The sequence below is a fragment of the Bombus fervidus genome, chromosome 3 (assembly GCF_041682495.2).
Source record: "Bombus fervidus isolate BK054 chromosome 3, iyBomFerv1, whole genome shotgun sequence".
Classification (NCBI taxonomy): domain Eukaryota; kingdom Metazoa; phylum Arthropoda; class Insecta; order Hymenoptera; family Apidae; genus Bombus; species Bombus fervidus.
In genome coordinates this window covers 7512079-7528625 of record NC_091519.1, presented here as the reverse complement: position 1 = coordinate 7528625, position 16547 = coordinate 7512079, and the positions used below count along the sequence as shown (strand labels likewise).

The 16547-nt window shown below is 32.8% G+C and overlaps 2 protein-coding genes across 6 annotated transcripts in view; one reads left to right on the top strand and one right to left on the bottom strand.

Annotated features, from left to right (window-relative positions):
- The window catches only part of LOC139985682 (telomerase-binding protein EST1A), a 138939-nt gene extending 126344 nt beyond the window's left edge, over positions 1 to 12595 (bottom strand). Inside the window, exons 1-16 of one of the 4 annotated variants that reach the window (XM_072000291.1) lie at positions 12473 to 12595; positions 11049 to 11481; positions 10686 to 10977; positions 10328 to 10606; positions 10003 to 10250; positions 9685 to 9885; positions 9482 to 9614; positions 9229 to 9407; positions 8902 to 9123; positions 7976 to 8302; positions 7695 to 7871; positions 7082 to 7606; positions 6925 to 7003; positions 6732 to 6842; positions 5758 to 5982; positions 5514 to 5575 (exon numbers count right to left, since the gene is read on the bottom strand). In XM_072000291.1, the coding sequence (XP_071856392.1) occupies positions 5514 to 5575; positions 5758 to 5982; positions 6732 to 6842; positions 6925 to 7003; positions 7082 to 7606; positions 7695 to 7871; positions 7976 to 8302; positions 8902 to 9123; positions 9229 to 9407; positions 9482 to 9614; positions 9685 to 9885; positions 10003 to 10250; positions 10328 to 10606; positions 10686 to 10977; positions 11049 to 11481; positions 12473 to 12521 (3542 nt within the window). In that variant the 5' untranslated portion in view covers positions 12522 to 12595. Of the gene's footprint in view, positions 1 to 5513; positions 5576 to 5757; positions 5983 to 6731; positions 6843 to 6924; positions 7004 to 7081; positions 7607 to 7694; positions 7872 to 7975; positions 8303 to 8901; positions 9124 to 9228; positions 9408 to 9481; positions 9615 to 9684; positions 9886 to 10002; positions 10251 to 10327; positions 10607 to 10685; positions 10978 to 11048; positions 11482 to 12271; positions 12374 to 12472 lie in introns of those variants that run through there. The other 3 variants (XM_072000292.1, XM_072000293.1, XM_072000294.1) reach the window with 3 other exon arrangements.
- A 1077-nt stretch (positions 12596 to 13672) lies between these two features.
- LOC139985685 (3-oxoacyl-[acyl-carrier-protein] synthase, mitochondrial) lies at positions 13673 to 16287 on the top strand. Of its 2 annotated transcripts, none has more exons than XM_072000299.1 (3): positions 13673 to 14274; positions 14930 to 15202; positions 15275 to 16287. In XM_072000299.1, exons 1-3 carry the CDS (start codon positions 14076 to 14078, stop codon positions 16015 to 16017), a joined length of 1215 nt encoding a protein of 404 aa, XP_071856400.1. In that variant the 5' UTR covers positions 13673 to 14075; the 3' UTR covers positions 16018 to 16287. The 2 variants fall into 2 exon arrangements, with proteins under 2 accessions (XP_071856400.1, XP_071856399.1); XM_072000298.1 differs by having other exon boundaries at positions 13679 to 14274; positions 14822 to 15202.
- Positions 16288 to 16547: the final 260 nt, after the last annotated feature.

The following is a 16547-nucleotide window of genomic DNA, read 5'->3' as shown; positions in this document are numbered from 1 at the left end:
AATCGCGCCAGCGCAGCGGATCCGCCGCTGAATATCGACAGCGATTTTACGACTATCACGTATGACGTGCTCCATCCTACCCGTCGCTACAATTAAACGACCGGCAAGGTACCCGCAAGGTCGTTACAACTACGAAACACAGGATATACACAGACACACAGATGTGTTCATGTATATATGCACTTATATAGGTACACCCCCATTCAAAAGTACGCAGGCACTTACAATTTTCAATCATTAGACTGCGGGTGTTTAATTTTAAAAACGCAAAGTCAGTTAAATCATTGCTTTTTTGACAAATTTATGAATTTCGTCGTACGAATACTTTGTATGCTCAAAATTCATTTATTCGTACTTGTTAATTTTCTGATTTTCTGACCCTTTTATTATTTAGTAGCTAAGATGCAAATGTCTTTATAAATGAAGATCACAGGAAAAAAAGACGATAAGTCTATTTTTATTGGTTTTCTGATTTCGAAGTTACTTGATGTATACAAAGAGAGTAAATAGTTTGTATTTTGGTATGAAACAGTCGAAATGGAGACAAATCTATGAATTTTCGTAAGAACGATATTTATAACCGGCATGAATATTGTACATTATTATTGTAAACCTAACTTTATAACGTTTAGCATCTTTGAAAAATTCAAAAAAAGCTACTTAACTTAAACCTAAAACCAAATAAAGAGACAATCATGGGATTAGTTAACAGCTAACAGAGTTCAAAAATTTATATGCTTATAAAAAGTGGAAATATGGTTTATTATGGTTTTCCCCTTAGTCTTGAATTTTGAACGAGGGTGTACGAGCGTAAGTATATAGACACAGACGCGTAGAAACGGGTGGAGGATGGCACGACTGGATATATACAGAATACAGAGAGATGCAACAGCCTGGGAGAGAGGTGGGGCGGTGGTCAGTGGCGCCACGCAATTGTCAATTAACATTTTTACCGCCGTGCAAGAAAACACGAAGTTACGTGCCGGCGTACGTGGCCACCACACACGGCACACAGTGAGCTCGACAGGGTTCCAGAGATCACGGAGCCCGAAGAGAAACGGAGAAAGCAAAGACTCCACAAGGAACAAGACCGTATTCCATTCGATGGACTAACTTACAACGAAGAAAGAGGATTATGTCTGGCTGGAGGAGAAGAGACCGAGAGAAAGAAGAGCAGCGAAGGTAGAAAGAAAAAAAAGAAAGAATCGGAAGGATACATTTCATTACGATTATGCGCGCAATGGATTGGTAATCGTAAGCGCCTTCAGACCGCGCCCCTACAGCAAACCCAGCACCGGACGCTATCACTTGCATAGAAACCTGTGAGGCTCGTTTTTCACACGTGGGAACGGAGAACTTTTCCACGCAAAATGCTCGAGGAAGGATTCGAGAGACTCTATTAGTATTATTAGCATGCACTATATGGTTCATTTTCTTTTTGTTGCTGGATCTTTTCGTCCGAGGAATTTATTGTATATCTCCTTTTACTTTTATGGACTTTTGTCGCTGATTTTATCAATGAATCTTGTTACCTTCCGTCTATGGTTAGCTTTCCGTGGCAAGAATTCAGCTATCGATACATACTGCTAGAAAATGAGTCGGTATTTCCAGATTACTCGCTCTTTATTACATTCAACGACGCTCTTATAGAGCTCGTAATATTACGTTACGAGAAGCTGCGATAGCTTCGAATATTGCATTTAATAACCTGGTATCGGTTTCGCTCTCTATTACACGGAATATTACACGATGAAATTTTTTGACGACCCGCCTTTTTTTTCTTTAACTTTCTTTCGAACGGTATGACCAACGGACGACGCACGACTTTGAATAAGATTTACCGGTTTACGTAATCGAGGCCATCTTGCACAATAATTTATCAATTAATGATATTAATGAACTGACAAATTACAAGTTGTAGGTTGTTGAACTTCTTAATCCCACTCAAGTATCTTACCAAACGAATAAGAGAAAGAGAGAACGAAGAAAAAAGAAATCGAAGAAAGAATGACAAGAAATTACCTACGACTCAGCAAATAAATATCTGAATAAAACTATTTATTTATGAAAAGAAACACAATCAAGACCAATTATAGTCTCCTTATTTTCTCAATACATGTAATACTATTCAAACATTCTGCTAACCAAATACAGAAAGAAGATAATGAAGAAGCGATGACGACAAAGTATTTAAAACACAGCAAATAAACGCCTTTATAAAACAATTTATGTACTCGCAAGACGGTCAACCAAAATCGATCTACCAACATACCTAATCTTTCAAAACGATAATTTATAGGGAACATAACAAGATTTTTAAAAAGAAAGGCGAAACAAACGGCGTATTGGGTCGTCGGTGGTACCATCGAACCGTATCGGCGTTCGTTGCCCTGCGCGTTACACGATATGCCCGTGCAGAGAAGGGTGTGCGGCGTTTTACGAGATGCAAATATCGGGCAGTCGGACAGCCAGTCAACCGCACCATCAACTCGGCTACCGGTGAACTGTGCCGAGCGTGTCCCTCTTCATCTGTGACTTTGTAGAATGCGTCTGGGCACCCGTGGCGAACAGCCCCGCAAACCACAAAGTTCCAAGTTACCTGCGGCCTACGAGACGACCTGTCGATCCACAATTCAGATCGTTGGACAAAATATCGCCAACAACATGGTATATAAAGCGATGATTTTGGGTAACTGAGATATCTGGATACCCTGATACCCACGAAATATTCGACTAAAAGAAGCTTACTCGCACTATTATTCATGAGATATCCAAAGATATAAGATTGTAACGTGCAGAGTTTATATAGTAATTTTCAAAGCTGACAATAAAACAGAGCGAGATAGCTCAGGAACAGGAAAGATACTCCGTAATTTAATTTAAAGATTTTGGATATCTGAAGAACCTGCTCTGGTATCCGTAAAATACTTGAATGAACGAAAAATGCTTGGCTTTATTTTAAGAGTCGTGCTTATGAAAGTGATGACAACTTCCATTACCTTAGATTATTGTAACTTTTCGATCCCAAGTGAACTTGGAAGATAATTTATTTACGGAAAGACGTGTTGGAAAGACAAATTTGTAGATACGATCATATCGGGCAACAACAAAAATACGTGTACATGCCTATCTTTAAGATTGTATTAAGGGAAAACCGGTAGTTTTATTATATTATAAGTCAATTAGATCTGAATTTCCTTCGTTAGCCTTCTTTTTAGCCATGAATATTGATTGCTAGCATATTGCATGTATTACGACCAAGCGTTTCACTGCTGCGCTTGTGACAATGCCGTGCGTCGATCGGTGATCTCAACGCCGCAAACCTGCACAGGCGAGATCCATCTCACGAGCGGACGGAACGCCGCGGCCGCTATGGCCACCGCGCCCAGTAGCCTCCGTGAAACAGAAACGTAAACGGACAGGAGAGAAGAGGAGGGTTTCGAGGGACGCCACTTTTTCGCCTGGGAAACCGGTACTTCGAATTGCGAGCACGTAAATAATTAATGCGAATTGTAAGCGTGAGCAAGGCGCGCGACACGCAAGAACTTGATTACCGGCCAGGCGAATGCGGACCAGATTTTTGTTAACCTCGCGAGAATAACGAAATGGGTGTGTTCGAATACGATGGATCGTTAAACGAGCCTATGATAAGAGTTAAATGATTTTAATTATAAGTTGTTGAACTTAATGAAATTTCTAACGATATGTCACATCTTCAAAAGGTATTTCCAGCTTGTATTTTATATCAATTTCGACCTATCTATATACAATATAAAGGAAGCTATTTATATCTCTGACTGAAAATACCAGCAAACAAGTATAATTAAAGAAAGAAGATATTTACGGTTTCTTGCATGAATATTTTTTTAACACGCGCAAGTCAACAACTTTATAACTATATCGTTTAACACCTTATCATTTACGGCCAATTTTACTCGAACATGTTTCGAGCACCTATTTTAATGAGGCAACTTTTTCACTTTTCATTTCAATGTTTCGTGTCTCGTTTTAAAGCCACGCTTACCACGTATACGCTATGAGAAATTTCTCATACGTTGCCACTAACGCATACCTTAAGGTATACCATTATCAGTTTTCGATGTTACAACCCGACAATTACACATACCAATGGAATTACCGTCTAATATGCAATTCCATGAATTCAAGAGCACGGCACGACTTCATACGGTGCTCATTTAATATTAACTGCCATAAAACAGGCTACTTTTCTTCTGTCAGCATTTTATGCATAACTAGCCAATAGTTAATGTTACTTGGGGATCCAGAACGCTTCTGCTTTTCTCATTTTTCAAGACGACTAATAAAGGCAGGAGAAAACGACGAGAATCTCTAAACAAGACCACAAATAAAAGCGAGAACACGGTCAAAGACCTCTTAATGCTGCTAAATATGTGCACCGTTCGAGACAGTTAGATGATCACCTAGTCAAATAATTTTATGACTGAGGAAGCTCTTCTACGCGTATTGTTAGGACGTTTCGACACCATGTAATACTGATTCATATATTTCTTTAAATATTTTGTAAATTTTCTTGGAATAAAAGAGTCCAAATCGATAGTAATCTAAAATACAACACTTGGCCTTATTCTTTAAATATTCCTTCACAAAAGCGTATTCTTTAATTTTTGAAGAAAATAACACAACAATGGAATATTCAGAATGTACAAAATTAAAAGACTTAAAGAACATTTAATAATATTTCTGAAAACATAAATATTAAATTTTAATCTGCGCTGTAACTCCCCTAAATTAGTAGCGACTTATCGACAGCATTGGAACTTGGAATCTCTACGGTGCAATTAATAATGGACCGTACGGTGATCAAAGTTATACACAGTAAGCCCTTTGCTGAGCGGGAACTCTTCGTTATAGCTCTTCTGGGAGCCATTAAAACTATGTTCACGTAACAAACGACGGTACACGGGTTAATATCATAGCCTAACGAGAACACATGATGTACATATATTTTCTTACATGAATTCAAACACGTAATGTCGCGTAAATTTCATGGAATAAAAACAACGAAAAAAGAATGAAATAGTTCAAATATAATTCTAAAATCCTTTCTTTCGAAACGTACAATAGTCGGTTAAACGAGCCAACATTTCACAGAAATATGCTGAACAAACGCAGCAAACCCGCAGTTAACTCTCCACCGTGTATTTATAGAAGAAAACATAACAGTTACCAAGTATGCAAAAACGTACTTCGGTGAAAAACACGACAAAAAGTTACACGTTGTTTCTTCGAATTATATTAGCTTACCGGTTATGCGTTTAAACAGAGATGAAACAGCGATAATTTCTCTTTTCTGTTTTAAATATATTTATATCCTCAGTGTCCGTCTATTCGAAAGTTTATCGTATGAAGTATTATCTCGTATATGATCAACGAGATGTATTTCGCGTCTTTTACTTTTGAAGATACATATAGGTTTTTAAATTATTTAAAAAATAATAAATATTACGAATTATAAACAATAAATCACTCACCCTATCTTATTGATCAGCTTTCCATGAACGTGAAGGTAGGATGTGACGAACCGTTTATTTACCTAAAACATGCAAGATTCACAATTTATATTAAAATACGATTTAATGGCATGATATATTTAGAGATATATATCTAAAAATGTATTTAAAAATATGCTACTGAAACGTAATATATTGTGTTCTATGATATAGATATTGTGTTCTACGATTAAAAAGAGAAGTAAGTTTGTTTATGCCATTTTACCTCAACGCTGCTTAATTGTGCCAATTCTTCTAAATCGCTATGAGATAATCTCGCTTCGTTGGCAGTGGCTGCAGTAGTTGTACGATGAACTCGTCTTCCACCAGGATGAATCCAAATTTCTCTTCTTAGTCCTCCACCAATGTTGTTTGCTCCCTCTTTCTCTTTCATCCTGGCTCGTTCTTTCCATTCTCTCTCCTCTTTCCGTTTCCGTTCCGTCGATTCATACTATTAGAATACATTATAATTGAATCCTATACGTAGCTTGTTATGAAATTAAGGACAGCATAGGGCATAGCGTAAATGAGAGTTCATTGTCTTTATAGGAGTCCTATCAATTATCCTATTACACCTAAATTCTCTCAAATACTAATGAAAGATACAAGCATCATATGTGTAAAGTGTAAAAGGCTCTTTAAATGTTTGTATCTTTCGATTGCACCTATTTAAAAAATATGCATGCTAGTATCATGTGCGAAATAGTGCTAGTAACTAACAGAAATGGTGCTTTTATTTATAAAAAAATAATTCAGCAAAATGCAGCGGACTATACTCAAAAAATGTTCAAACTATATGTTTCTATTCTCCGTAAATACTACCGTCTCAAATCACTAATTACGCTATCAGTTATATTTAAGCATAGAATGATTTGCTTTCAGGTAATTATGATTGTGCGAAAAATATTGACTTTTATACATTGGACTATTAATAGTCGAAAGCGTGCGAGGAGGCATATGATGCGCAAAGAAAATTTATAAGAAAAATCCAATGCAAATAAAACAAAGGTATATTAAACGGTTCGAAAATAAAGAGGACTACTTCAAGCTTTAGTTAAGATAACCGGTACTTAGAGATATCACACCAAGTATCGAAATTTACTTACATAATGTAGATACTGGCAGCAAAACAAAATCAAAATATTATTAACGTTAGTATTAATACAAACATATAAGAAAGTACTTAAATGTTTGTCTTACCTTCTTCCTGTTTTCATCAAAAAGTGCTATTAAACTCTCCCTTGCAGAATGGAAAGGATTAGATGCCATAAGAGATCGCATATAATAATACACCGCATCCAACTTTCGCCTCTAGAATCAAAATTCATATTTAATTTGTTTAATTTTATTTATTTCTTTTTTCATTCATCGTACACAAAGTGAAAATACGTACAGCATAATGTGCTAGTAATGCAAGCTGATTGTAAGGCCTTCCATTCTTTGGATTAAGTTGTTGTGCTTTCAAATACCACCTTAAAGAGAATAAAATTTTGCATAAAATTATGTTATCTTTATAGGACGTAATAATAATGTGTCTATTTCCTACTTACTGCCGAGACTTTCCATAATTGTTTGTTTCATTTGCCTGTTCTCTATATCTCGCCAAATCACCCAAAAATAGATATATTTTTTGCGCACTTACTAAGGCTAAACCTAAGATCCCAAGACCCTTAGGCAAAGTCGACGATGCAAGAAATGTATCCAATTTAAATTCGTATTTCGTTTCAAGAACAGTCAACAAACTCTCTAAATATACGGTACCATCGTCGATAATTTTTAACATAATTTTTTTATAATGTTCTCGACCTTCAGAACTTTCTTTAGGCATGCCTTTTCGCAGCATTTCGATCATATTATAAAAAAGTATTTTCCAAAAATGTTGTTCAACGTTCTCAGCTTGACAAAATTTGATATCAGTCTCGAGCAAAGTTTTTAAACTTTCTTGTAGAAAGTGTCGTATGTACAAAACCCTCTCCCAATTTGATGTAAAACCACCAGAACTTAGTATCCACTGCAATTCTAAATCAGCACGTTCTATATCCAAGAGTAAGTAAGGATTTTTAGCTATTCGAAAACTGTCAAACGAAGAATTATAAATTATTATTAGGATAATTATACTTATTTTTATTCATTATTTGCAATATATTTATTGATTTTACATACCTATCGGAGTAAGGATCATACCATGAAGGTCTTATATTTCCAAATTGGTCATTTGTCATGTATGGTGGTGGCACGCCATCCAAATGCGTTCCCTGGAAGTTATGATGAGTAGAGCTAATACCCCCATGGGATTGAAACACTGGTATACTTGAACCTTGAGATGTAGTTTCACTTTCTCTGAATATAAAACATTTAATAAATCGATTAACTCTATTATAAAGAAATTAATTAACTTAATAAAAAATTAAGAAGTACAGAAAACTTTTTTTATATATTTATACCTTTGTACTGCTGCTCTACTACTAGGAGAGATAATAACGATTGGTTTATTAGGATTATTGGGATCAAATAACGTTCTTTGTTGTTGCACTCCTTGTTGCCTCGAAGTTTGATGATTAGGCGGAGATTGGCTAGTATCAGGTAACACTAAAACACCCGGTGGTTGAGAACTGGTATATCCAGTAGGTGATGTTTGTTGTACTGTCAAAGTATTTGCTAACGAGACAGAATGTGAAGAAACACTAGGTGTTTGTCGACCATCGTCAGAATCACAAACTGACATTTTTCTACCTGTTCTCCAATTTTCATCTAGATATCGATCGGACGCTCTGAAAGTCATGTATTAATAAAATAATGATTTTAATTCCTAACTTAGATAACACAAAATATATGCTTTTTAAAACTTGTTTAATACTTGTTTATGTATGAAAGCTATAAAAAACAATGGAATGTGCTTATAGAAGGATTTATTCATATGCTGGCATATGAAATTTCCATATGAAATTTCGTGTTCAAATAACTAGTACTGTCTTTGTTTCATACGTTTAAAATGGCGATGCGAATTGAAAATCACGCCAATGATGGACTGTCATACCTTTACACCTTTCGAATGCTGAAAACGTTCGTCCAAAAGAAATATACCGTCAAATTACAATAGCTTCCGATTTAAAAAAAAGACGAGAGAAATTAAAAGAGCTTTTGGGTGAATAAAACACCTTGTAGGAAACATTGATTTAAAGGACGTGAAACATTAGTTATCTGAACTCGTGGCGGAAGTGTGTGACGGAGAGGCGGTGGTTGTATTGAAAAATAGCTAAGTATTATATAATACTAAAATTATAAATGAAGAAAACTTTTTAAAATGTATTTATATTGTTGTAACTTTAAAACGGATATTACTTTCTGGACGTCCCTCGCATATACATACCTATGTCGATGTAGGTCATCAAAGTTTCGATTACCACCACGATAACTTCTATCTTTGCTAGATTCTCGACTACGTTGTATAATATTACGGTATCTTTTGTGGTCATATCTCCTACTACTGTTACTGTTTTTTTGATTATTGTTATAGTTATCATTTTCTCTATTTTGTTGATTATTTTGCCGATCACGACTATTAACACGAGCTTTATCTCTGCTATTACTCCTTAAAAAATATAGGAAAATAAATTTACTATAAAATAAATTCCTATTTTTAATATGTAAATTGTAAAGTATATAAATAATAGCTATAAATTTTGGCAATTCTTACCTCCCTCGATCTGCCGCGTGTTTCTTCTCACGTCTTTTTTTTTTGCGTCGACTATGATTACTTGTTGTAGTTTCATTTCCTGACACATTAACATTTTCACGTAAACTCAATACAGATGAACTACGACTTGCACGCTCAGCTTCTAGCTTCTCACTTAATTCAACGTCTTCACTCCAATCCTATGTATAATACATGTATTTAAATACGATTATATTCTGCACAATGATAAATGTATTTAAAATGAAATACTTACAAATGGATATTCAGCCGATATATTTAATGCAGTGTTGATAGATTCACCTTTTGATGAACTGACACCTGAATTTTGTTGACCGTTCTTTTTTTCTTGTATTGTATTACGCTCAGATGTATTGCTACTCCGTTGCCTTAAAACAATCAAAACATAATTAATAAAGATATTAGAAAGATAAATATTTATTTATAAATAATCATTACGTTTGAGTGCGATGAAAAGCTGGAGATGGAGATATTCCTCGACGATGACTCTCTGGCGAAATTTGACGTTTGTTTACACTGGACATTGAAGTAACGGGTGATGCCGATGATGGTGGTGGTATCATTGAACTATCTACTCGACTTAAACTTTCCATACTAGTATACATAGTACTATTACTGCCACGACGATCGTAAGATCTACTTTTAAAAAATATGAAAATTATATTAAATTGCTATTGTCCATATAATAAAATACAATGTTAAGAATATCACAAAATATAATACACATTTATAAATTATGTTCCTGCAGAAATATACCTTTGCATAAATTCTTGGCTTGGTGTATGAGATCTGGAACTTGGAGCTGAATACTGATCAGGTGTAACACACCTAAAAACGTTTGTTGAACTTTCTAAATCTTCTGGTCTAAGTCTACCTCTACCTCTAGCTCGTGGTGGTGCTGTATTAGACCAGCTAGTTTGTGGAGGTAATGGACCAGATGGAGGTAAACTTTGCATCGTTTGTGAATGTTGCATTGCAGGTGGAAAATTATAGTTTGATGGTGCCTTTAAAAAGATAATTTATATTTAACAAAAAATTTAACAAAGTTTATTCAAATTTTATAAGATAATATTAATTTTACCTGAAATGAAGCACTATTGCTATTCCATGTATCTTCAGATGGTGAGGAACTTGGTGGTAAGGGCAAACCATTATCCAAAAGGTATTTTTTCTGAAATCTAGGTGGTAAGTGTTCTATTTTTATATTTTTTGGCAAACTATCTTTAGTACCACCCCATTTGCCTGATGGTGGTTTGCCTTGAAACTTTTCTGGATGTCCAGCAGGTTCTACACTACGTGTATCTCTAGTACGATTGAAATCATTTAAGTGATTCGTTGTTGCAAAAAGAGGTTCTGAACCCTAAATAAATAAATATTGTAAATTAGTTTTATGAAGGAATTCTTTGAACAATGCAAAATATCAATTTATTATTTCAAACCTGTCTAACTTCACGACAACTATCTTTCCTATTTCCATAACCTCTGCTAGATAAAGGAGAATCAGATCGCCAACGCTCTTCATTTTCATTACCATGCCGAGTTCTTCGATTACCTGAATATCTTTTATCGTGCTCATCTCGGTTTTTACTTCCACTTTCGCTATCTCTTCTACCATGACCACTTAATCGATTACGTTGACTATCACTTTTATGACTACGATTGGAATGAGAATCACGATCTTCACTATGCTCTCTCTCTTGATCCTGTTCCCAACCTCCTTGATTGGGAGATCTAAGAGATAAGAATTATATTTTTATTCAACCCATTAATAATAAAACAAAATTATTTTCTATGGAATTCACCTATTTGTTACATCTTGTTCAGCCAATGCTTCTTTTACTTTTTTAGGTACATATAATAGCTGTTCTGGTTTCTTAGTTTTCCTTCTTGAATCTCCAGAATTACTATTTTGAGAAGAACCTTGTCCCTGTTCAATGTTTGTAATGCTTCTGTAGTTAATATTTAGATCATTCAATTTTTCTGTTACATTTTCAACTTGAGATGATGGTGGATTATTTTGATTTTGGTTGGATTTATTGAGTTGTGACTGTTTTAAACGATGTTGGACGGAGCTGGATTTAGGTTTCTCCCGTGAAATATTTTCACTATCTAAATCATCTGTAGATCTTCCTGATTTTCGAAGAGGTCCACTTCCTGGCCTATATAAAGCTTGAGGTGCTCTATTTCCTCCACCTTTCATTCCTATTGACCTATCCTCTTCCAATTTTGAATTATCTGGAAATATAAAATTTCACATGTTCTAAGTAAAGTACGTATATCTTAATTATTTAATATATTATACTTATCTTTACAACATTATAATTTAATTTAATTTAAAGTATATACAAAATTAAAAATAATATGTTGAATAAATTAAATATAAATGAAATTGTGTCTGAAGTTATTAATTATTTATTAATATGTATAGCATTATAATAAATGAAATTTAATAAATGATAATATGTTCATAATCAATGTTTAAACACTATCACTGTTTAAGGTGAAAGATTAAACTTAAAGATATATCTAAAAAAAAACATACTAAAATTGCTAAATCTTACACGATAGTAATATATACTAAATATTATGAAAAAAAATAAATAAATAATTCATATCACAAATTGAATAAGGAATAAATACAATATTCTTGTTTATGAAAGCATTAATATTCCATATATAAGTTATATATTTCAGTCATAAATGATTACTCTAAAATTTATTAAATTATGGTTGGAGGTATATGTATAATATGCCTATAACTATAATAGTCTTTTCCAATATTTTAGCATATTAGATGACTGAAATTCGTTCATATACGATAATTAAGTATTGCTATTAGTTAAATATAATACTTTACTAAGTGCAATAACTAATAGTGATTGTTGACACTCTTGACAGTAACTGAAGTTATCAATTTACGAGAATTAGGAATAAAAGTTATATAATCCTTAACTACTCCAGATAAATTTGCAATTTCTAGAAAAGTTTAATACAAATTATAATATATGCTAAATTTACTTCTTACACTGGTTAAATTTCACAACATATCACAGCATAATTCCCGCTGTATTTTTAGGTTAGCTTGTTTGGTGAGGTTAGCTCTGTAAATGCACCCAACAGAATTGAAAAGGGGCATGTGTGTTTATTACGTACACACGAAATATAATCACGGGATTACAAATTAAGATATTTATATTATTCAGCGAAATAATTTTTTTCAAGGTACCTTGTAAAAATTCTCCCCACTTTTTGCGTCCTTTGTCGCGGTTCGCCATATTGAAGTACAATCACATCCAAATTTTTTAAAATCAGAATTTACTTCCAATCATGTATTCGGTTGATACAAAAGCTCTAGAATTAATTACTAATTAATTTCAATAAACAGTAAAAAATGTTAGCCGAAATAGCTTTTACATACTACTTGATAAATTAATAAACTATTTTATCGTTTATTTAAATATTTTATTATTACTAAAAATAATTGTGAACAAATATATTATTTAATTGTAAAATATGATTTTAGTTTAAAAAATGTAATAGTACGGTTTATATATTGCACATTAAAGTAATTTTTATAACTGTTTATTCAAACAGAATAAAACGATCTTCTTAGAATTTATCATACTCAACTAAAACATTTTCTATGATATTTGATAAGAACATAATAATTAAATAAATTAATATAATGGTTATAATAGTAACATAATACCCATCCAATAACACTACAAATAATCATAAAAGATAAATCATATTCAACGATATATATACAAATATACATATTGTACGTATATGCAAATATTTTAGTATTATACATATAAAACAATTTATTTCACATTCATAAAAAGTTAACTATAGATAACAGTAACAAAATTTCATTTTATTATTAAATATATAAAATCAATTTTATAAAATTAACATTAAATAAATACTAGGGATTATAGATTTTAGTGTCATATTTAGTTATATATCTATTGTATTCTACAAAAATATTCTTATTGCATATATTTAAAGGATTACTTGGTATTTATATTATATTTGTTGCTAATTATTATATATAAAATGAACATAAAAGAGACTTCTGTAAAACGCAATATATTGAATTTTTCCTAGTAAAAAGTAATGATATAATAATATATAACCTTAATATATTTAGCTGTACTTCAGTTTAGGGGACATAAAATTATTGTCTCTTTTTTATATATATTATAACAGTTTTTGACGCATAGAATCCGAAAATGCAAATCTTAACATTAGGAATCTAGCAATTTGAAAGTTATGTATATGAAAAATTTAGCGTTTTTAGCACAGAAGTTTAGCGTATTTTACACGTTACTTTGAGGCCATGTTGGCTTCTATCCATGATTCGTCCAATGAGTGGAGTCGCTGGCTGTAAACAAATGCACGTGGGTGGCGGGATTTTAAATCATGAGTATTGGATTAGGTTTGGGCACGTAGACTTTTATACATTTGGGTTTGAGTTACGTTTTATTCTCCAGACATCGCGCCATGAGGCGACCGATTATATTTGTATATACAAACCTATACAAACTAATATTCGGTGAAGTTCAATTCAATGCTCATCTGTACGGACCAATCACATGATGGATAGAAACAATATGGTGTCATACTAACCTGTACAATACGCTAAAAATGCTCGGTTTTATATACACATAATTCCTGAACCGCTAAATTTCTAGAATTAAGGCTAGCATTTTTTAATTCTCTACGGCGAAAAATATTAAATAACAAAAAATAAGTCAATAATTTTATGTTCCCTAAACCAAAGTTAAACTATATATTTCTTTCAAATACTTATTCTTATCGGTCCAATGTTTACTCCGCTTGTTATTATTAATCGTAGATTAACAACCGCTGCAAGATGCAAACGGCGAGTTGTTATTACGGGAATGGGTATAGTATGTCCTCTGGGAATTGGTGTACAAAATGCTTGGCAAGCACTTATTAATTCTAAATCAGGTATCACCAAGTTGACTAATCCGGAATATGACAAGCTACCTTGCAAAGTTGGTAAGTATTTATATGTTCTAAGTAAATTTGTATAAATATCTCAAATTTTTACATTCTATAATAAATTTCCAATATATAGGGTGATTCATAAATACATATCCATACTTCAGGGAATGAATCTATACATTGAAATAAGTAAAAGACATCATATGAACACAAGTCTTATGTACTTTAGTTTTTGAGTTACAGATGATCAAGGAAAATGTTTAAAGTCTGTCCTGTATCTTAATATATACATTGCAAGTCTTAATATTGTTGTATACACAACTGAAACATTTTAATCTATGTAAAGTTTATAATTTTTCTTATTTCCACTTCTACAATTCATAAATAATGAACTTGCAAGGACATAATATTGATTCTCTAAAACTCTATCTGATTCGAGACATGACAATATTTCTGCAATATATACATTCAATGCTAAAGTAAGCAATTATGTAGAATACATGTTTATATTACGTTTCTTATTTATTTTAATGTGTACATTCAACATCTAAAGTATGCATTTGTGAATTATCCTGTATATAATACAATAATATTTTGATAGCTGCATTAGTACCTAAAGGAAGTGGTCCTAATGAATTGGATATCAATTCATATTTTACAAAAAGTGAGTTACGTACAATGTGCCCAGCTACTCCTTATGCTTTGATAGCTACAGAAGAAGCATTAAATGATGCAAATTGGAAACCAAACAATGAAACTGATAAACGAGATACAGGAGTAGCAGTAGGAATTGGAATGATAGATTTAATTGATGTATGCACAACATATGAAGCCTTAAAAAAAGGATATAACAAAGTTAGTCCTTATTTTGTGCCAAGAATATTAACAAATATGGCTGCAGGACAAATTAGTATTAAATATGGTCTTCGTGGCCCGAATCATTCTGTGTCAACAGCATGTGCAACTGGAGCACATGCAATTGGTATTATAAGTTTGAACAAAGACCAAAAATATTTTATGTTTACTATGATTATGTAATATAACCAATTTCTAGGTGATGCATTTCGTTTTATTCGTGGGGGAGAAACAAGTGTAATGATATGTGGTGGGGCAGAAGCATGCATCAGTCCTCTTGCTATAGCTGCTTTTTGTAGACTTCGAGCATTGAGTACTAACAAAAATGATTTTCCGTATGAAGCATCAAGGCCGTTTGATAAGGATAGGGATGGATTTGTTATGGGAGAAGGTGCTGCAATACTAGTGTTGGAAGAATTAAATCATGCACTTGAAAGAAAAGCTAATATTTATGCAGAAGTGTTAGGGTATGGTTTATCTGGTGATGCAACACATTTGACTGCACCTAGTGAAGATGGTACAGGTGCTATATTAGCCATGGACAGAGCAGTGAAAGATGCCGGTATAGAAACTGTAGAAATAACTTTTATTAATGCACATGCAACTTCAACTCCTTTAGGTGATAGTATTGAACTGAAAGCTATAGAATCGTTTATGGGACAACATAGTAAAAACGTAACTGTCTCTAGTACAAAAGGTGCACACGGTCATTTGTTAGGTGCAGCAGGAAACTTAGAAGCTGTTTTTACTATTCTGGCAATAAAAGAGAGTGTAATTCCACCAACATTAAATTTGCATAATTTGGATACAGAAACATCCTTAAATTTTGCTCCTAATATAAAGAAAAATTGGAATACAACCTCTAGACGCGTGGCATTAAAAAATGCTTTCGGTTTTGGTGGAACAAATGCATGCTTATGCTTTGCGCAATATAATGAATAAGTTGATTATTAAACTAAAACTAGTTTGAAAAGAAGCATAATACACGACTAAAACTAGTCATTCCTCAATGTACATTAATAGATGTATTTTATACATCAATCATAAAAACATATATAGATGTATTTTATTTAAATGGGAACACTGAAATATTTCTGTTACTAGCAGTTGTCTGAAAAATCTCCAAAGCACAAAGTTATATTATTTAGAAGGGCACGTACAATAGTAAATAAAATTTTTTCTGAAAATCATTTTTTTTATGGGATTTTAAGGTTGTCATAATCTTTTTTAATAAAAGCATATATTTTTTAATATATTAATCAATTCATTTCTTCATTCTCTATAAAAATATATTATCCTATTTATGTCAAAAGCTATTAGTTTAGTTTTAGTTTTAACCTTAATTTTGTCAAATGTATAAAAGATAAAGACAATGTAAACATGACAATACCACTTCGTTTCTTCCCTTGTCTTTCATATATTATAATTGACAAAATTAAAGTTAAAACTAGAACTAAACAATAGTTAGTTTA